The sequence below is a fragment of the Leptopilina boulardi genome, unplaced genomic scaffold (genome assembly GCF_019393585.1).
Source record: "Leptopilina boulardi isolate dan_hultmark-lab unplaced genomic scaffold, ZJU_Lbou_2.1 LbouV2_144, whole genome shotgun sequence".
Lineage (NCBI taxonomy): Eukaryota > Metazoa > Arthropoda > Insecta > Hymenoptera > Figitidae > Leptopilina > Leptopilina boulardi.
In genome coordinates this window covers 1,403,905-1,427,713 of record NW_026137690.1, presented here as the reverse complement: position 1 = coordinate 1,427,713, position 23,809 = coordinate 1,403,905, and the positions used below count along the sequence as shown (strand labels likewise).

The 23,809-nt window shown below is 26.0% G+C and overlaps 1 protein-coding gene across 2 annotated transcripts in view; it reads right to left on the bottom strand.

Annotated features, from left to right (window-relative positions):
- LOC127291562 (dual specificity tyrosine-phosphorylation-regulated kinase 2-like) overlaps positions 1-23,809 on the bottom strand; it is a 216,073-nt gene that overhangs the window by 13,360 nt on the left and 178,904 nt on the right. For both annotated transcript variants that reach the window (XM_051320754.1, XM_051320755.1), the window contains one exon: positions 20,039-20,194. In XM_051320754.1, coding sequence (XP_051176711.1) covers positions 20,039-20,194 — 156 coding nt within the window. The remainder of the gene's footprint in view (positions 1-20,038; positions 20,195-23,809) is intronic.

The following is a 23,809-nucleotide window of genomic DNA, read 5'->3' as shown; positions in this document are numbered from 1 at the left end:
CTTATTATTCAGATAACTTCAAAATTTATATTCCTATAATTAGGAATAATTGAAAATATGACAAATCCTGATAAATTGTCATAATAATAATCAAAAAATAAGAATTGTGAATAGGATTCTTATTATTCAGATAACTTCAAAAAATTAAATTCCTTTAATTAGAAATAACTGAAAATGTGACAAATCCTAGTAAATTGTCATAATAATAATAATAAGGAAATAGTAACTGCGAAAAGGATTCTTATTATTCAGATAACTTCAAAAATTTCAAGTCCGTTAATTAGAAATAATCGAAAATGTGACAAATCCTGATAAATTGTCATAATAATAATAATAATCAGGAAATAGGAATTGTGAAAAGGATTCTTATTATTCAGATAACTTCAAAAATTTAAATTCCTTTAATTAGGAATAATAATAATAAAGCAATATTAATAAATAATAATAATAATAATAATAATAATAAAATATTAATAAATAATTAATAATAAAGTAATGTAAATTCGTAAATAAAGATATTAAACTTAAATAACAAGAAAAATAGTAAAAACAATAAAAGAAGAAATAAAAAAAAAATGTTAGGCGCCAGCGGTGGGATTCTTTGCATTGCGTTTTGTATTATAAGAATAGTGACATTTAGCGTAACCTGTTTAATAGATAGTAAAGAGGAAGTAATTCTTTTTTTCTTAAACACGATTCTTAGAAACGAATAAAGTAACATACGCACCGAAAGGATGGGAGTAAAGAACTGTTAAACAATAAGATAAAGAGGTTAAGGATAAAGAGTGCCGATGGAATTTCTCGAGTATTTTCGCCTCAAGCTTTGCACATAGGGAATGGTCTCCTCTCTTTATCATTCACTCTCTCTGTCTCTCTCTCACTCCTTCTTTTTTTCTCCATTTCATCTCTCATTGCAGTTTGCAGCTTTACAGTTAATCTCCTGCTTGTATAGCGTCATTCTCTCTCTCTCTCTCCTCTCCTCCCCCGAACATAAAAAAACTCATATAGCTCGATTCTCCGAATGGAAATTCTATCTTTGAAAAACCGTTATTCTCTCTCTCTCTCTCTCTCTCTCTCTCTTGTTTAAATAACTAATGACAATTTGAGAAAACAAATCGCAAATCCAGGAAGCGCGAAGAAAATTGACTAATTTCATATATATATATATATATATATATATATATATATATATATATATATATATATATATATATATATATAATAAACACAGTGGGCGGCAGGATAAAAATTCGATGATCGTTAACATTTGACTGTTTATAAAATGAATGGTCGATTAAATTTTACGAGTTGTTGTAAATTCATATGATAAGAAATTTACATATACAATAAAAATGAAAAAAAATAATAATAATAATAACAATGATAATAAATAATAATAATAATTAGAAAATAGGAATAACTATGAAAAGGATTCTTATTATTCAGATAACTTCAAAAATTTCAATTCCTTTAATTAGGAATAATCAATAGCTTTATTAACAATAAAAATAGCATTATTAACAATAGTAATAATAATAACAGTAGTATTAATAATAATTATAAAAATAATAATAATAATAATCAAAAAAAATAATTTTGTTCTTTAAATTCATTTATTAGAAAATTTTTAACCAGTTTTAGTATATAAATAATTAAGCTATCAATCAAGATGAATATGTTATGTTACGTGAACAAATTTTCAAAATTAGAAATGCATGTGATTTTAATTGGATTTGTTTGTGTAACAAAGTTAACCAATTTTTTTTTTTCGCTTGTTTTCATTTTTTTTTTTTACTAGAAAGCAAAATAGCAGAGATGAAGGGAGAGAGAGAGAGAGAGAGACTGCACGTGGCGACCTAGACTCGCAAACTATATACACCCACGAACTGTTAAGAATTCACTCTTATATATCCCGGAATAAACAATCGCGCACGGTGTTTAACAAAAAAAAGTATTTTCGCGTGCATGAAAACATATAGAGAGAGGTGTGTATTTATAATATTATTATTATCATTATTAATATTATTATTATTATAGAATTATACGTATATTTATGGTTTATGTAAAACTCACAATCAGTTTTAATTTAAGTTTAATATAGGGTTTATAAGGTCAAATTTAGGTTCTTAATAGGTTCAAAGAACGTCTAACGTAGGTTTATTTTAGATCCAATGTAAGGTATAGAATAGGTTAAATTTAGGTTCAAAGTAGGTCTAATGTAGGTTCAAAGTGGGTCTAACATTGTTTTAATATAGGACTTATACAGATTCAAAGAAGGTCCAATATAGGTTCAAATTAGGTCCAACGTAGTGTCAGTTTAGGTGTAACGTAGTTTCAATATAGGACTTATACAGCTTCAAAGTAGGTTCAATATAGGTTCAAATTAGGTCCAACGTAGTGTCAGTTTAGGTCCAACGTAGTTTCAATATAGGACTTATACAGCTTCAAAGTAGGTTCAATATAGGTTCAAATTAGGTCCAACGTAGTGTCAGTTTAGGTCTAACGTAGTTTCAATATAGGACTTATACAGCTTCAAAGTAGGTTCAATATAGGTTCAATTTAGGTTCAATATAATTTTAAAGTATTTACTCAATTTATATATACCTAAACCTTCAAAAGTATTATTAGCCATATCTATATATCCCAAATACAAAAATTAATAATTCCAAACCACTTTCTAATTCTTCTCCAAAGTCATCGAATTCGCAAAAGTAATTACCGCAATAAACATTATATCGGTAAAAAAATTCTTTACCAATGAAATTGTTTACATTATTTGCCAGTTGGAGAAGTCAAGGTTTCTTTTTTCTACAGATTCTCGACACCATTTCGTACAGGATTCTTGGCCTGGTCGCTGAATTCAATGGTAGTTTTAAACACACATTTATATATATATATATATATATATATATATATATATGTATACGTATAGCCTCGTCCTGACATCTTATAAGAGGTCGATCTGACTATTTAAGGGATCTGGTTGTTGATCTTGGAAAACATTGAAAACCGGAACAGAGTCAACTTGTTTTTTTTAGTCTTTCTCTCATATCTCTATATATACATATACTAATGTGAATTTTCGGTGAAAATTAATTATTTTACTTAAATTATTTATTTTATTTGATTTATTAATAGTATTTATTTTTATTCAATTTATTTTTATATTTTTGTTAAATATTTTTAAGTGAAAAAATTATTTGCCAGTATATGGGGATCGAACCCGGGTTTAACGCACACAAACTAACAACGCTAACCAATTTACTACGACCGAAACGTATGTGAGGAAATAATTATAAATTCTCTATCATGTAATTAACTAAAATGACATGATACTTTTCACATATTGAATTCTCTCTTCTATTTCATACTTGATTAAAAAGGAAATTTCATATAGTTATTTTAGTAATTGATAAGTTTACTAGAATCAACAAGATGATAGATTATAATACTATGTTTAGTGGTGAATACATCTTATAGCTGAATATGTTGAAGCTTGATTGAAATTGTTTGGATTAAAGTGGGACGATCAAGATGATATTGCGGACTCTTCACAAAACGGAAGCTATATATATATATATATATATATATATGTATAGTTATTGCACAAATTTTCCCTCGATTGCAATTGATTTGTAATTTATAATGAAAACTTTCTTCGATTAAATTAAAATATATATTATCTCGATTATTAACAATTTGCAGAGAAAGAGATTTCGAAATTTGTTTATATACATTTTTTGAAAACAAATATCTTCAGCCATCAGGAAATAGAAACTACTGTTTGAAATTATTTAATTAATTTATTAACAATTTTGAAAAAAATTTATTTGATGATTTTTATTTTTATGATTTTTTTTATGATTTTTTTTTTATTTTTCAAAGGATTATAAACTATTAGATATAAAAATGTAAAGATAATGAATTATTTTGTTTTCTTATTTTGTTATTACAAACAGAAAATGTAGTTTAGTTTAAATATTAAGGAAGAAGCGTTAGGTAAATGTCAGCGTAGCTATGTGGTTATTATACGTGGTTCGTGTCCCAAGGGTCCTGGGTTCGATCCCCCATGCGTGGGAGATTTTTTAAAATTATTCTCAAGTGTACTAAATACCTTGTATGTAATAATATAAAATATAATATAAAATATAATATAATATAATATAATATAATATAATATAATATAATATAATATAATATAATATAATATAATATAATATAATATAATATAATATAATATAATATAATATAATATAATATAATATAATATAATATAATATAATATAATATAATATAATATAATATAATATAATATAATATAATATAATATAATATAATATAATATAATATAATATAATATAATATAATATAATACAATGTAATATAATATAATATAATATAATGAAATACAATATAATATATAATTTAATATAATATTTATCATTAATTTTTTGAAGTATATATATTTTAATATTTTAATAATTGTCAGTTAATGATCAGGATTCATATATCAAATCGATTGTTCGCCCAATCAATCAGGATGAAACCAGCATCACGCATCAGATGAACGATTCAAATCAAATGTATTCGGACGGGTTGCTCGTTGATTTATTTGCACTCGACAACGGCGCGTTTAATTGAAATTAATTGATGCGAATTCACTGCGCATCTATCTATCTATCTATCTATCTATCTCTCGAAAATGTCGAGAATATTTTAGCAAATCGATTACAAATGCAATATTACATCGCTCTTAATATATAATAATTGCAATAAACGTTGGCAAAAAGAAAAAATCAAATTCTTCGAGTAGAAAATAGATAATTAGTGAAAATAAAAATCAACTTACTCTATAAACTCGCAAAAACCGGATATTATTATTAATATTATTATTATTATTATTATTATTATTATTGAAATTATTATTTTTTAATTATTATTAATGAAAAATTGGTATAATGCTTAAAACAGTCCAAATCTGTTTTACCGATTAATGATAATACAGATTTGACTGTTCTGTTTTTACCAATAAAGAATAAAACATAATTGAGTGTACTGTTTTATCGATTAATGATAAGGCAGATTTGACTGTTCTGTTTTACCGATTAATAATAAGGCAGAATTGAATGTTCTGTTTTACCGATTAACGATAATACAGATTTGAGTGTTCTGTTTTACCGATAAATGATAAAATAGAATTGAGTATTAATAAACAGAATTATTATTATTATTATTATTATTATTATTATTATTATTATTATTATTATTTTGAATAATATTTAATATAATAAATTTATAACCAAATTAGGATTTAGAAAATTTACAAATTTACATATTTTTCCTTTCAATTTTTTTTATTATTCACTTATATTATTATCATTAATAATACCCGAAGATGATGATTATGATGATGATGATGATGATTTTAGGAAAAAGATGAAAGTTTAAAAAAAGTGAAAATCATATCCGGCAGATTCAATTCAAACTCGCTTTTTAATTCAAGGAATTAAGGTCGATCATAAAAATAAAGTAATAGCCTATCATCAATATTAAAAAATCGTTGATGAAATAATAATTTTCTTAGCTGTACATATACATAAAGGCCTAACTGATTTTTAAGCGTTTTATATAGAAATATACATATAATAATAATTGTATATCATCACTATAAATATCTTTGCGAAACAATGAATTGATTATTATTGTATATGTGTGTTTTTATCGATTTTCAATATTTACCGTTTTATAAATGGAAATTCAATTTTTTTTCCAATATGAAATTTAAAAAATTTGAAATTAAATTAAAATTAAAAATATTTTTTAGAAATACAAATGGGATATTAGAGGACGTGTATTATAATAAATAAATATAAATAAAAATAAATAAAAAACCAAAAATTAACCCTTAACGAGCACCATGGATCGAGTAGACCCGAACATTTTTTCGAGCACAAATTGAAGAAGGAGGATATTTCATAAAGAATGTTTATTATTCAGATAACTTCAAAAAAAAAAAATTTTTTTTTTATAAATTATTATTTAAGGAAATGTAGATTTCAATGTCGGTAATTTTTTATATCGTCATTTTTCTCTTTTACCATCTGTCGGCAATGTAGATTTCTATGTCGGTAATTCAAAAAATGATAATATAAAAATTACCGACATAGAAATCTACATTACCGACTGTCGGTTAAAAAGGAAAAGAACGATATTAAAAAAATATAATGCAAAAATATTCAATACCTATGCAGTATAATACACGTTTAAATACGTCGGGTCCAGCAGACCCCATTGTGCTATTTACTTTCGAATTGTGCCAGTTAATGGTTAAAAATTAATTATTTTTTTTTGACATAGAACTAAAAATTGAAAATAAAAATAAATTTTTAAACAGAATTAAAAAAAAAAAAATTGAAATCTATTATAATTATCCAGTAAAAATTTTAATTATTAATTTAAAATATGCAAAAAAAAATTCCTCATTTTGCAATTTTCTATATCTTATTCATAAACTTTTGTGAATGATATATAATGATCTTTGTATATAAATTCAAAGATCACATATATAGTATTTATAAATGTTTTATTAAAGCGATATACACGCGCGCCTTTTTGAGAGACAAAAAAAATATTCAGTGAAGAAAATGAAAAACAAATAGAAAATAAATAAAATCTCGTTAATTATAAACAATTTTCAAATATATGATTAACAAGCACTTGAGATTGACATTTATCGTTTTTAAGGTCAACTCTTTATATGTAAAAATAAATATACATATATATATATAAAAGAGTTGAGACAATATATGTACTGAAAGGAAATATAAAGAGAACGTCAAAAGTTTTATACTCTATTACAACCAAGAACTAATTACATACTTAGGTGTAACGAACTTGATAATTATTATTTATATAGTCAGTCAAGGACGATTGTGACCCACGCAGAAAATATTTCCCGCTATTTCTTTTAAAGGCGCGCTCAGCTGAACTGAATATTAAATTTATTATCTTTTCTATATATGAAAAAAAAGAGAGTCAAATGAATAAAGTGAACGTGTTGAGTCAGTGAATTATTACAAAAAAAAGAGAAATAATATTTCACCGAACTAGTTCATATTTTAGTTTTATTTCAATAAACCCTTTTTAAATGTTTTTTTTTTTTAAATTTAAGATTCCAGTTTCTACGCTGAATTATTATCTATTAACTGAATAATAATTCCCTCATAACAAAAGGATATCCCTAGGATATCCATAGGATATCCATATCAATGGTCGATATCCTAGAATGGTCCCCAGGATATCTTGGGATATCCCTAGGATATCCAAACCGCCAGTCTGTGGGATATCAACAGGACATCCACAGGATATCCACAGGATATCCCTAAGACATCCACAAAATATCTATTGGATATTATATCGCAGAATATCCATGGGATATCCTCAGGATGTCCGTGGGATATTCTTAGGATATTTACGGGATATTTAATATCTCAACATATATTTTTAAAGGCTAAAATTGTTAAGCTAATATATAATGAATAATAAATATAATAAAAACAAAAATCTTATGAGCTTCTAATTTATTTTAAATGAAGATGGGATATCCTGATGATATCTGTGGGATATCCTGACGATATCTATGGGATATCTGGAGGACATTTATGAAAGTTTATAGAGATATCCAGAAGATATCCTGTGGATATCCTCAGATATCCTGTGGTTATCCAAACCGCCGATTTTTTTGGATATCCTTAAGAGATCCTTTTGATATCCATAGGACATCCCTAGAATATCTCCGGGATATTATCAATATATCCCAAGATATCTTGTGTTATTAGGGTTTTGAAAAATCTCTCACCCATGGGGAATCGAACCCAGGACCTTTGGGACGCGAATCACGTTCTCTGACCACACAGCTATTTTGACTTAGAAATTTTTTTCTACCTAACTTTGAATATTTACGTTACTTCAGTTTATGATAACAAAATAACTATAGATTACCTTCCTATTTTTACATCTAATAATAGTTTACAATATTTTTTTAAAATTGTATTTGAACATAAACGGCTTTTAAATAATTTATTTAAAAAATAATAATTTACAACAATTTTTTAAATATCAAATAAATTTTTTTTTTTAATAAAAAAAATTAAATTTACTTATTATAAAATAGAAAAAATGGATTTTTTTAATTTGTAACTTTTTTTTTTGGTTTTTTGAATTTTTTTGTTACAAATTATGAATTTTATTGAAAAAAGAAAGAAAAAAAAACCTTAACGAGACGCGTGTGTTGGACGTATATATATATATATATATATATATATATATATATATATATATAGGAAAATGCATTGTTCCCTTTTACGTGTTCGTGGACAAAGCGGAAGTCACGTGGTATGGTTGCACGGCCTGCCGGAAGTATAGTGTCAATATACACACGTCAAAATGTCATTATATGTATATATATAATATTGTCGACGAAATGAAAATCATATTATTTTAAAAAAATATATCACTAAAGTAGAAATTTTTTTTTAATTTTCATTATGAAAAAAAAAAATATTTTCAAAAATTATTGCAATAGAAAAAAATTTATTTTTATATTTAAAAAATTTATATTTACAATATAACCAAAAAGTTTAGAGCTTAACAACATTAATTTCACATAATTAACGTAAAATTAACGCAAGTTACGTTACAATAACAAATTTTACGTTATATTAACGTAAGACTCGTTACATTAGCGAAATATACGTTATAATTACGTAGTTTACCTTATGATAACGGGAATTATGTTTTAATTTTAAATATATAGGTACTTTACGCTTTATTAACGCGAGTTACGTTGTAATAACGTTAGTTACGTTACATTAACATTAAATACGTCACGTTAGCGTTAGATACCTTATATTTCTAACGCAAGTTATGTTACAGTTACAAAAAATTTACGGTAATTTAACGGTACATACGTAACACTTGCGTATTTTACGTCTCATTTGCGTAAATTACGTGACTTACGTAATTGTTACGTAAGTTACGTTAAAGTAAGATTATTTTCAAATTATACAAAAAAAAATGAATATTCGAATAGAAAAAATAGAACATTTAAATACTCGTCATATGTAAAAAATACAATTTGTGGGTCCTTACTGAAAGGTTCATTCGCAACATAATGTCATATATATGTGACACGTGTATATTTTTTCCAGGAAGAAACCGGTTATCACAAAACGCAAAATAATCGTACATCGCAGTATAGTTCATTGTCCGACTATAGTGGCTTGCTTCTTCGTCGGTACACATATATATATATATATATATAGATTATTGCTTGTCCCATTCGTTAAATGTAGATGGAAAAAAAGGTGTAGAAAATTATTAGGCTTGAGTGAAAGGAAAAAAAAATTTTTTTTTTTACACCTTTGCGGTGAACGTTATATAGAATTAATGCTGCTTCGTTACTGTTACGTAAAAGTAACACTAGAAAAGTTACTGTAACAGAAAAATTTAATGTTAACGTTACTGTTACGTTACCGTTACGTATAAGTAACATTAAAAGGGTTACTGTAACAAAAACAAGAACGTTACGATACCGTTACGTCGAAATAACACTAAAAGAGTTACTTTAATAGAAAATAATAACGTTTCTGTTACCGTTACGTTATCGTTATGTAGAAGTAACAGCATAAGAGTTACTCTAACAGAAAACTATAACGTTACTGTTACGTTACCGTTACGTAGAAGTAACACTAAAAGAGTTATACTGTAATAGAAAATAATAACGTTACTGTTACCGTTACGTTATCGTTATGTAGAAGTAACAGCATAAGAGTTACTCTAGCAGAAAACTATAAAGTTACTGTTACGTTACCGTTACGTAGAAGTAACACTAAAAGAATTACTGTAATAAAAAATACAATAATGTTACCGTAATAGTTAGGTTATCGTTACGTAAAAGTAACACCAAAAAGGAATACCGTAACAGAATTATTACCTTAACGTTACAAATACAAATGTTACTATTATACCTATATGTATATATATATATATTTGTTGGAAAACTATCACTTTTTTCTCTATTAAGGTCACAAACGATTTGAATATTCGTGGTTCAAAATAATGGAACAATAAAGAGGAAAAAACAAATAAAAAAAAAAAAAATAATAAAAAAAAAATAATAATAATTTCCCATATCAATAAATAAAAGTGATAAGTCGCAAAAGGCTACTTTCTAAATTGCATTTAACTTGAACCGTTATTTACGTTATTGTTAGCTTCACTTCCTACTGTCACGAGCCTGGATCCTCAAACGGATAAATTGTTTGCTCCACTCTATACTCGATATATATATATATAAATATATATATATATATATACAGCAATGTCTGCGCAAGTTCGCGCTTCTATAAAAATGCCGTTTCACTTTCATGCGTGAGAAATTGTTCCATGCGTGTCATTCAAAATAATAATAATAATAATAAATAAATAAAAAAAAACATTACAAATTTTTTGTAAACTTTTTTAAACAATTTTTTTTTACTTTTTAAATGTTTTTAGAATAATTAATAAATAAAAATAATAATAATAATAATTAAAAAATTTCTTTGAAACAAAGATAATTTGTTTGATACAAATAAATTTTTTTTGTTATCAAAGAAATATCAAAGAAAAATTTTTTTCTTATTTAATTCAAATATGTATTTTATTTGATTTAAATAAAAAAAAAAAATTTTTTTTTTCTTTCAGTGCAAAAATGGCGGGGAAAATAAATTCTTTTCTATTTTTCAGTATCTATATCAATAGAGAAGAAAATTAGGTTCTGGCTGCTGTATTTGAAAAGATCCGTTTGCTCCAGTTTCTTTTCAAGACGCATTTTCATTTGTCCATTTCAATCGGTCGTTTGACTTTTTTTCAATAAGTATATATATATATATATATACACTAGAGACTTGCGACTGCCATAAGAAAACCACTTAGCCTTCTGTCTGATCTGTCATTAGTGTCTCGTAATTAAGACGCGCGCGTTACTGCAAAGAATTACAGAGTTCATATATGCAACAAAGAAGCCTTTATCGTCATTTTTTTTTTTTTTTTTGCTCCCTTCTATATATACTGTATATATAACATTAAACGTTCCGTACGATTTATTATTCTCCATAAATTACAAAAAAAAAAAAAAAAAAAAAAAAAAAATGTACTTAACTCTATATCTTGCGCGTGTAATTAAATTATAAAAATATTGTTTTGAAAAAATGAAAAATTTATAATTGAAAGACAATTTTTAGGTGAAAATATTTTTAAATTTTTTTTGTAAGGGAAAAATATTTAAAAAAAAAAACAGATAAAGTTAATAGTTACTTAAAAAGAGACTATATAAGAAAACATAAAATAATAATTTTTGCAAATAATATTTAATTAAAAAAAAATTTTTTTTTTTCGACGATTTGAAATTGGAATACGGTGAAATTTCTTCTAACTTTGTAATTTTATAGCTTTTGACCTACTGAACAAAAAATGTTAATGGTAAAATTAAAAAAAAATTGACAAATTTTTTTGTTAATTAAGATTTAAGTTTTTCAAAAAAAAAAAGAAAAACAGTGTTTCGGCTTTTATCACTGGTTTTTCAAACTTAAATCTTAATAAACAAAAAATCTGTCCATTTTTGTTGAATTTTGCCCATTAACGTTTTTTTCTTCAGGAGGTAAAAAGCTACAAAATTATAAAGTTCCAAAAAATTTCACCGGGTCATTATATTATTAATCATTAATTAATAATTATTATTAACATAGTATTGATATATATATATATATATATATATAATTATAATATTACTATATACAATAATAATAATAATAATATTAATAATAATACCCTCACAGCACCAGATATCCTAGGATATTCCAAAAACATCCCTTGGATATCCTAGGGATACCCGAGGGATATCCTGAGGATACTTTAAGGATATCCAAAGTAGCGGCGATTAGGATATCTTAGGGATATCCCAGGGATATCTAAGAATGTCCCTAGGACGTCCCAGGGATATCCTAATCATTTCCCCGGATATTATTAGAATATCCTCAGGACGTCCTAAGAATATCCCAAGGATATCCCTGGAATAATTAGGGATGTCCTTAGGACGTCCTAAGAATATCCACAGTATGTCTATGTTATCTTAAGGGTTAGAATATCCTTGAGTCGTTCTAAAAATGTCCCTAAGATATTCATAAAACGACCCTAACATACAAATTAATTAAATAAAAATGGAAAACATATTTTTTTGATGTATTTATAATGTATTTCCAAGATATCTAAAAATGATTTACCTTGTCTATAAGAATTCTTTTTTCTAATTTTTCTTTAAAAAATCTCTTGAAACCAACTCAAGCGCGCTAACTATTTGTATCAAAAAATCGCTATCTCAAATAGTCAAAATTTGAATCATAATGATATCCTAGGCAGATCTTAGCGATATTTCTAAAATATTTTAACGATATACCAAGTTTATCCCAAGAATATCCCCACGATATCACAAGGATATCCCTAGAATATCACAAGGATATCCCTAAAATATCCTCAGGATATCCCTAAAATATCCTCAGGATATCCCAGAATATCCTCAGTATATCCCCAGGATATCCCAAAAATATCCTACGTAACGGCGGTTTGGATGTTCTGAGGATATCCTCAGGATATCCTAGGATATCATATGGACGTTTTCAGGATATCCTACATTAGTTTAGGATATCCTTTTGTTGACAGGGTAATAATAATAATAATAATAATAATAATAATAATAATAATAATAATAATTATTATTATTTTGTTGTTATTATTATTATTATTATTATTATAGGCGTAGGGATTAAGATTCGTGACTCGCGTTATATGCTCGCGGTCAGTGACTTTTGCGCCTGACCCTGCGGCAAACTACATAGGAGACGCCTTGACTGGTCAATGTCAAGTGACTGTAATTTCGATTTTGCGAAAGTTTTCCACACACTTTGGAAGACGCACAAGTTCTCACATTTCTTTTTCTTTTTTTGTTTTCTACAAGATCTTTCTCTCTTAAAAATAGTTCCTTAATATGTCATTATACAAAATACATTATAGAAAATTGTCATATAGCAATTTAAAAAAATTTTAGATTTCTAATTTTCTAAAATTTTTCAAAAAAAAAAAAAAAAAAATACAAATTTTGAGGTTAGGTTTAAATTTAATTTCCCTATATAATATATTAAATTAAAGCATATATATTAGGTTTTATTCGATTGAAATAGTGGTGAAAAAAAAGTTTCTGCATATATAGATAAAGGAAAAGTTTTAAGGTTAGGTTAGTTGTTAAATATGAGGTTAGCTTAGTTATTGAGGTTAGGAAACTCTCTAGTTTTGTTAGCAAACGCTAAAGTTTTTCTATCTATCGAGTTAGTAATAAAAACTTCATTCATAGTTGAACAAAAAAGTTTTAAGGTTAGATTAGTAGTGAATTTTTAGGTTAGGTTGCCTTTAACATTAATTTTTAGGTTAATAAACATAAGGGTCCTTTTTTCAATACTTGAAAACTTATTTTTCTTTAAATAATTTTTTATACTTATTTTACTAATTTTTACTAATTTTTACTTATTTTTTCTTATTTTTTACCTATTTATTTATTTACATACACATTTTTCTTATAAATAATTATATTATATTTTTAATATATTACAAAATATGTAAATATTTTACTTTAAATACATAGCAAAGCAAATTTATAAATAAGCAGGAAATAGCGAAATTCAATCGCATATATATAGAATATTGTCAGTGTCAGCTGTTGTGTCAATATAATATTATATCCCCTCGCCTTATAGAATTCAGTATATATATATGTAAAAAAAAAAGAAAAAAAAATTGTCCCTGGTCACTGACCTACTCATGACCTTGCCATTCACATATGTCAACGAAGCGTCGCATTACAATTCAACAACGAGAGCTAATTTTTCCGAGAGTTTTCAATTGTATTCGTGCCACGTTGATCGATCTGTGAAGGTATTTTCAACGTGTTTCTATAAAGCTTTTCTCCGAAGACGATAGCGAAAGAGAGAGGGGAGAGAGAGAGAGAATATTAATTCTATTTTTTTCATGAAGAAAATACATAAATTATAGAAAGAAATCAATAAAATGTTTCAAAATTATAACGAAAGACATGAAAATAATCGAAACTTATCGAAATATATCGAAATTAATCCATTATCGCAATATATCGAACTTAATCGATTATTATATCGATATTTATCAAAAGAAATCCATTATCGCAATATATTGAATTAAATCGATTATTAAATCGATATTTATCGAAAGAAATTCATTATCGCAATATACTGAATTAAATCGATTATTAAATCGATATTTATCGAAAGAAATCCATTATCGCAATATATCGAATTAAATCGATTATTATATCGATATTTATCGTAATAAATCGATCATCGCAATGTATCGAAATGTATAAAATTTAATTGATTATTAAATCGCAAATCAATTCATTATCGCAATGTATTGAAATAAATCGATTGTTACATCAAAATAAATCCATTATCATAATTTGTCGAAATATACCAAACTAAATCGATTATTATATCGAAATAAATGCCTTATTGCAATATATTAAACTAAATCGATTATTATATCGAAATATATCGATCTAAATCGATTGTTACATCGATATTTATCGAAAGAAATCCATTATTTCAATATATTGATCTGAATCGATTATTATATCGATATAAATCGATTATTGCAATATATTGAATTGAATCGATTATTATATTGAATTATATCAATCAAAATCGATTGTTACATCGATATTTATCGAAATAAATCGATTATCGAAATGTATCGAAATAATTATATATCGTATTAAATCGACTATTATATTGAATTATATCGAAATAAATCGATTATCGGAATGTATTGAAATATATCGAATTAAATCGACTATTACATTGAAATGTATCGAAATAAATCGATTATCCGAATGTGTCGAAATATATCGAATTAAATCGACTATTACATTGAAATGTATCGAAATAAATCGACACTTATCGATAAATCATTCGATATTTCAAAGTAAAACGATAAATTTATTGCAATATCTTGAAGAAAAATAAAATTTCAACTTCCCGGTTCAAAAGTGTACGAGCATCAGTGAAGGTTTCACGATTCTTTGCAAAATGAGCTTATTACATGAATAAACAATTGGATGAGGTATAATGATATTTCTCGTGTTGGTTGACAATATGTGAACATATTTATATATATACGTATAGGTATATATATATATATATATATATTGAAGAGATTCTTCTTCCCTCAAGGAGATTTTACGGCATTGTCGCGTTCATGATTATCTGGAGTTAGGTTTCTGTTTGATGGTATAAACTCTCTCTCTCTCTCTCTCACTTTGTTCTCGCAACAGACTGGAATATTTATGTTATCGCGAAATCTGAGATACAATACTGTCTGATCAGGTTACCTCTTATGTTTGTTTCATGCTCTCCATACTAAAGTCACCTTACCCTCAAGTCTCTTCTTCTCTGACTTCATATATATATATAGTGCGTGTATGGCAATTAGCCAACTGCTGCGCATATAATGAAGGTTGTGTGTAAAAAAAAAAAATTATAAATTTTTTATCCCAAAAAATTTATCGAATTTTTATAACGAAGAAGATCGATAGGTAAGTCGATTTTTTTTTTATTGAAATAATCTCGATAGAAATAGTGAATTTTAGTATCGAAACAAAATCGATAAATATATCAATTACTTGTATCGAAACCAAAATCGATATTTAAATATCGAATTAAATCGATTATTGCAATATATCGAAATATATCAAAACTTAATCGATTATTATATCGAAATTAAATCGATTATTCCAATGTATCGAAAAAAATCGATACTTATCGATTACTAACGATACTTATCGATTGATATCGATACTTATCGATTGATATCGATACTTATCGATTAATATCGAATTATCGATTATCGAATTTTATCTACGTATATCGAAATAAATCCATTACTTTAATGTATCGAAACATATCAAAATAAATCGAAAAAGTCGATACTTATCGATAAATATCTAAATATATCGATAATTATCGAAATAAATCGACTATTATATCGATATTTATTGAAATAAATAAATTATCGCAATGTATCGAAATATATCTAACTAAATCGATTATTATATCAAAATTAAATCGATTATTCCAATGTATCGAAAAAAAATCGATACTTATCGATTACTAACGATACTTATCGATTGATATCGATACTTATCGATTAATATCGAATTATCGATTATCGAATTTTATCTACGTATATCGAAATAAATCCATTACTTTAATGTATCGAAACATATCAAAATAAATCGAAAAAGTCGATACTTATCGATAAATATCTAAATATATCGATAATTATCGAAATAAATCGACTATTATATCGATATTTATTGAAATAAATAAATTATCGCAATGTATCGAAATACATCTAACTAAATCGATTATTAAATCGCAAATAAATCCATTATCGAAATTTATCGAACTAAATCGATTATTATATCGATGGTTATCAAAATAAATCGATAATTATATCGAATTAAATCGTTTATCGCAATATATTTAATCATATTAATTCTTATCGATGAATAGAGAAATAAATGGATAAATATATAGAAATATATCGATAATTAAATCGAATTTTACTGAAAAGTAATTAAATCGAAATACATCCAAAATATATCGAAATAAATCTATAATTATATCGAAATGTATCAAAAGAAAGCGACTTTTATATTGATATTTATCGAAATAAATAGATTATCGCAATGTATCGAAATACATCTAACTAAATCGATTATTAAATCGCAAATAAATCCATTATCGAAATTTATCGAACTAAATCGATTATTATATCGATGGTTATCGAAATAAATCGATAATTATATCGAATTAAATCGTTTATCGATAATTAGAGAAATAAAATGGATGAATATATCGAAATATATCGATAATTAAATCGAAATACATCCAAATATATCGATATAAATCTATAATTATATCGAAATATATCGAAATAAATCGATATTTACATCGAAATATATCGAAATAAATCGATAATAACATCGAAACATATCGAAATAAATCGATAATTATATCGAAATTGAAATACATTAGAATTGAAAGGAAAAAAAAAAATCAGTGTCGTTTTTTTTTACTTTCTTTTTACACAAATCAAGTTTAAATAAATAAACGAGAAGATTAAATCATTTTAATTATAAAAGAATTTTTGCAAATAATTTTTCAATTCCTTTCACTTGGTTATGAATCACCAATTTCTGATTGAATCACATCCGGTATTCTTAAATGTATTATTTGTATGTATATGTATATGAGCGGGCATCGTGTATATATATATATATATATATACGTTCACTTAGAATATTGTGCACGCGACCAATGCACTTAAGTAAGACTTGTTTTAAGGCACGACTAATTCATAGGTGAATTTAGAAAGTTTTCCTCTATGGAGTATTGCGTCTAATTGTTGACTCCTTTTTTTTACGTAATTCATCTCTCAGCTATTATTGCTGCTTCGACGCGAGAAAACCGGAAATGTTTTGGTGTTTTTTTTTTTAACACGATGGTTGTTTTATTCTTTTTTAATTATTATTATTATTATTGTTAATATTTTTTATTATAATTATTATTATTGTTAATATTTATTATTATTATTATTTTTATTATTATTATGATCATTATTATTTATTATTATTATTATTATTTTATTGCTATTGTAATTTTTTTTTTTAAGGGACACAAAAAATTGAAAAATTTCAATAATTTATAAAGAGAAATTGAAAGAAAAAAATAGAACCTGAAAAGGAATTGACTATTGCCGAAGAGAAGTCAAGTGTATATATATATGTCAACACTGTGAGAATTGTAATCGGAAATCCATCTCCTTGAAATGTCAGGTCGATCTGACGTGCACTCGCCTTTTGTTTCCCTGCAGCAACATCGATAGATCAAGGTGCTATATGGGTTACGTAAAATCTTAAGAAATAGAAGTTTTCGAACAAAGGCGCAATATAAATAAATTTAAACCTATATGTGAATTTTATATATACATATATATATATTTACAATTCACATATAGGTAAAATATATTATATATATTATAAAATATATTTAAAAATTTTTTTTTAAAAATATATATTATATATATTATAAAATATATTATACAAAAATTTTAATTCTTTAATTGTTGTACCAAAAAAATTTCACCCCAAAAAAATATTTATACCTGATTTGTTATTTTATGTTTAACCTTCAATTTCTTTGTCGACAAAAAAAAAAAAAAAAAAAAAATCCGGTTCTCTTTCGAATTCACTGTAGATTTCGAGATACATATAGAAATGATGTGAGTCATATATGTTAAAATTTTTTCCTAATGTGTGCGATATCTAGATATAAAATATACAATATGTATATGTAGATATACTAGACAGGACGTGTCAATTTGTGTTAAGATTAAAAATTTTACCTAAATTCAATTTCATTTTTAGATTTTTTGATATTTAACGGTTTTTTTTTTTTTTTTTTTTTTTTTTTTTTTTGACAAGAATCAAAAGAATTTAAAATCGAAGAAAATTTGGAATTTATTTTCTTAGTTAAATGTATAACGAAATTTTTTACTTTAAATATTACATTGTTACTTAAAATTTACCTATATTTTTGGTTTAAAAGTTACCTATTTCTTTTCTAAATATGTTACTTTAAAGTTACTTTTATGTTACTTCTATGTTATTTTTATGTTACTTTTATGTTACTTTAAAGTTACTTTTATGTAACTTCTATGTTACTTTTATGTTACTTTTAGGTTACTTTAAAATTATCTTTAAGTTACTTTAAAATTATCTTTAAGTTACTTTAAAATTATCTTTAAGTTACTTTAAAATTATCTTTAAGTTACTTTAAAATCACCAATTTGTTACGTAAAAGTAACAGATTTGTTACCTAGAAGTTGCCTTTGTGTTACTTGAAAGTTAACATTATGTTACTTAAAAGTTATCTATTTTTTAATCAAATGTTATCCATCTATTTCTAAAACATTACTTTTCTGTTACTCAAAAAATATACATGTTTCTCACCTAAAAGTTACCTATTTCTTAATAAAATGTTACCTATATCTATTTCTCGAAAGTTACCTTTCTGTTACTTAAAAATTTCCTGTTTTTTACTTAAAATTTACCAGTTTGTTATATAAAAATTTACTTCCAGTTACTTGAAAGTTACATAAAGATTAGTGAAAAGTAACATAAAGATTAGTGAAAAGTAACTTAAAAGTTAAATGTTTGTTACCCAAAAGTTATTTTTTGTTACTTAAAAGTTACCTAACAAAATGTTATACCCTTTAATATCTTAAGAGTAACTTTTCTGTAACTTAAAAATAACCTGTTTGTTATTTAAAAATTACTTTCTGTTACTTAAAAGTTACATACTGATTACTAAACAGTTACTTAAAAGTTAAATGTTTGTTATCCAAATTTGTACCTAAATGTTACTTTTCTAATTCCTAAAAGTTACTTGTATATTACACAAAAGTTACCATCTTTTATTTAGATGTTACATTTTACCAACTACAACGTTACATTAAGATAACAGTAACGTAACTCTTGGGTAACAGTTATGTAACTTTGAAGTAACAAATATGTAACTTTTAAGTAACTTTTAGGTAACAGGTGCGTTACAACAGAGTAACATAACTGTTACTTAAAAGTAACATAACTGTTACTTAAAAGTAACATAACTGTTACTTAAAAGTAACATAACTGTTACTTAAAAATAACATAACTGTTACTTAAAAGTTACATAACTGTTACTTAAAAGTTACATAACAGTTTTAAGTAACTGTTGTGTAAGTTTTTTTTTTGGTAACAAATAAGTAACTTTTAAGTAACAATATACAAAATGAAAAAAATTCTCATTCCTACCTCATGTGACACTGGATTGTTCTTATTCCGGCTTGTATTAGTGGAATTGTTAATCGACGACAGTGAGCTGAGTGTCGCCGAGCCAACAGCATCAACAGCTTTGCCACTAACTTTCGTCCCTCCACCGCCGACATTTTTGTGCAGCGTCGCAGGACTCTAAAAACAAAAACAAAAAAAAATAACATAATTAATATTACATAAACAATAATTTTTCCTTAAAATATTTTCAAAACAAGTGACACAAAATTTATAAACAAAATAATTCTTAAAAATTTTTATTAACTATAATTTAATTTAAAAAAAAAAAATTTGGGTTAAATATTGTCAGAATATAAGTGATATAAAATTCCCCAAAAAAAAAACAACCAGTAAAAATTTGTATTAATTATAAATTTAATAGACCAGGTGGGTTCAAAATATTGATAAAGAAAGGAAAAAAATATATATATATATATGTACATAATATATGTATATATATATATATATATAAGGGGAGTGAACAATTTAGTGTATTACAACAGGATACGACGATTTTGTAACGAGGTCGAGACACCGACATAAGAGATCCCACGCAATCACGTAACTCTCACTGTATGTGTATATATATATATATATATATATATGAGCCTCTAGCCAGCCACGCGTTACCCATTTCTCAAAGGCTCTCGCGATACCCGATTTGGCGAATGATAAAATATGTTCCGTTAGTTATCCCGTCTCTAAGAATTAACCACCTTTAACTTTTGCCTCTCTTCATCAAGTGAATTGCGAACTTCTCTATTTTTCTAATCCCTTGGAGGTTCTATCAGAATTCCGCCGGAACTTTCAACGTAATTCCGTCGGAATTCCATCGGAGTTCCAATGAATTTCCAATGGGATTCCAACGGAGTTCCGACGGAATTCTGATGGAAATCCGACGGAATTAGGACTCTAAAAATTTTGAAAAAATTAATCGGAATTCCGAAGAATTTCCGACGGAGTTCCGACGGAATTCTGATGAAATTCCGCTGGAATTAGGACTCTAAAAATTTTGAAAAAATTAATCGGAATTCCGTCGGAATTCCACCGGAGTTCCAAAGAATTTCCGATGGGATTCCAACAAAGTTCCGACAGAATTAGTACTCTCAAAATTTTGAAAAAATTAATCGGAATTCCACCGACGTTCCAAAGAATTTCCGATGGGATTCCGACGGAATTAGGACTCTAAAAATTTTGAAAAAATTGATCGGAATTCCGTTGGAATTCCACCGGAGTTCCAAAGAATTTCTGATGGGATTCCGACGGAGTTCCGACGGAATTAGGACTCTAAAAATTTTGAAAAAATTAATCGGAATTCCGTTGGAATTCCACCGGAGTTCCAAAGAATTACCGATGGGATTCCAACAAAGTTCCGACAGAATTAGGACTCTAAAAATTTTGAAAAAATTAATCGGAATTCCACCGACGTTCCAAAGAATTTCCGATGGGATTCCGACGGAATTAGGACTCTAAAAATTTTGAAAAAATTAATCGGAATTCCGTCGGAATTCCACCGGAGTTCCAAAGAATTTCCAATGGGATTCCGACGGAGTTCCGACGGAATTAGGACTCTAAAAATTTTGAAAAAATTAATCGGAATTCCGTTGGAATTCCACCGGAGTTCCAAAGAATTTCCGATGGGATTCCAACAAAGTTCCGACAGAATTAGTACTCTCAAAATTTTGAAAAAAATTAATCGGAATTCCACCGACGTTCCAAAGAATTTCCGATGGGATTCCAACGGAATTAGGACTCTAAAAATTTTGAAAAAATTAATCGGAATTCCGTCGGAATTCCACCGGAGTTGCAAAGAATTTCCGATGGGATTCCGACAAATTTCCGACAGAATTAGGACTCTAAAAATTTTGAAAAAAATTAATCGGAATTCCACCGACGTTCCAAAGAATTTCCGATGGGATTCCAACGGAATTAGGAGTCTAAAAATTTTGAAAAAATTAATCGGAATTCCGTCGGAATACCATCGGAAATTCTTTGGAACTCCGATGAAATTCCGACGGAAAAGTGTAAATAGTTCAACAATATATCTTAGTACTAAAATTTAAGAATCAAAAATATGCTGTGTTTGTAAATTCTACAAATATGGTCTTTATGTGGTATCTACATAATATTTCTGTAAAATAAATTTACCCAAAAACCAATTAATAATAATTATTAAAAAATATATAATATTAATTTCTAGGGTAAATACACTAATTATGGCGCGATTCAAGTTAAAACACCTTTGAAATATAGAAAATTCGACATTTCTAAATTGTATATAAAGTCAATTTAAGACTTATTAAACTAAAAACTTATGTTATTTAGATATTAAAAAAAAATTTAACTTGATGAAAATCAATTAATTTAAACAAATATGAGAAATTAAAACTAATACCATAATTTTCTATTACGGTGCGTTTGTATCAGTTTCGATGTATCAATTACGGTGACCAAAATTATACGTGTATTTTGAAGATACTTTAACCACCGTAATTGAAGCCAATGGAAATTTTAAAAATGTTTCAATTACGGCTATCCAATTTGTAAATTCGGTTAGAAAATTTGATAATATACAATTTATTATCATAATTGATTTTCTAATATATTAATAATACAACAAAAAAAAAAAAAAAAAAAAAAGAAAAATATGTAATCGATTGCATAAAGAAATCGTTTTAGAAAATATAATAAATAATTTAAGGATGCTGCGCCATTAACAAATCTATGTTTCAATAAAGAATAATACAATTTCACTTTTTCTTTTAGACGCAACCAAAAGTATCATGTAATAATTGATATATATATATATATATATATATATATAGGTATATAAATATATACAATAAGAAAACTCATCATGACATAGTGAAAATAAGAAAAATTCATTTTATTTTTAATAATTGAATTTCCCAAATTGAAAACATAAAGAGATGACGTTGTTTCGTGGGTGGATTTTGATGCTGTACAAAGAACAAGATCCTTCTTATAATAATATATATCAAACAGGTCTGCACGTGTTCACAAATACATATCGCAAGAACCATTGTGTGAATGTGCTTATTTTTTATTTTTTTATTCACTTTATAACGAAACAAAATGCATCTTTGAAATTACCATTATACTGCGTCTTTATATATTTCTCGATGAAGAAATTGTCTCATTTAGCATTAGTATATATATATATATATATATAATATTATGGAAAATCGAATGAATTTTCTGCTCGCAAGAGATGTGCCATTGTGTTCAGTATTATATACATATACATATAGAATGGCGAGGCTCGTTGCTATCTGGTGCGGAACACGACTTGCGCAATAAAATTTTTTTTTTATTTCCCCCCTTTCCCTTGCACTAGAAAGCTAAACACAAACTGTTAGTGTTTAATCCGAATAAATCTCTCAATGAAGTTAAGTTGGAAAATACAAAAAAAAAAAAAAAAACAACCAGACAAAAAATAGTGGAAAATGAGAAAAAAAGAGGAAAAAAGATATTCGGTGCTCAAAAGTTACATATATGTTACTTAAAAGTTAAAAGTTACATTTCTGTTATGTTCATGTTGCTTAAAAGTTGTCATTATTAACTGTAAAATAACTAGTTACTGTAAAGTAACGTTAAAGTAACTTTGTTAACTGTAAAGTAACTTTAGTACCTTTAAACTACCTTTGGTAACTGTAAATAATTGTAAAGTATTATTAAAGTAACATTAACGTAAATTTAGCAACTGTAAAGTAACATTAAAGTAACTTTAGG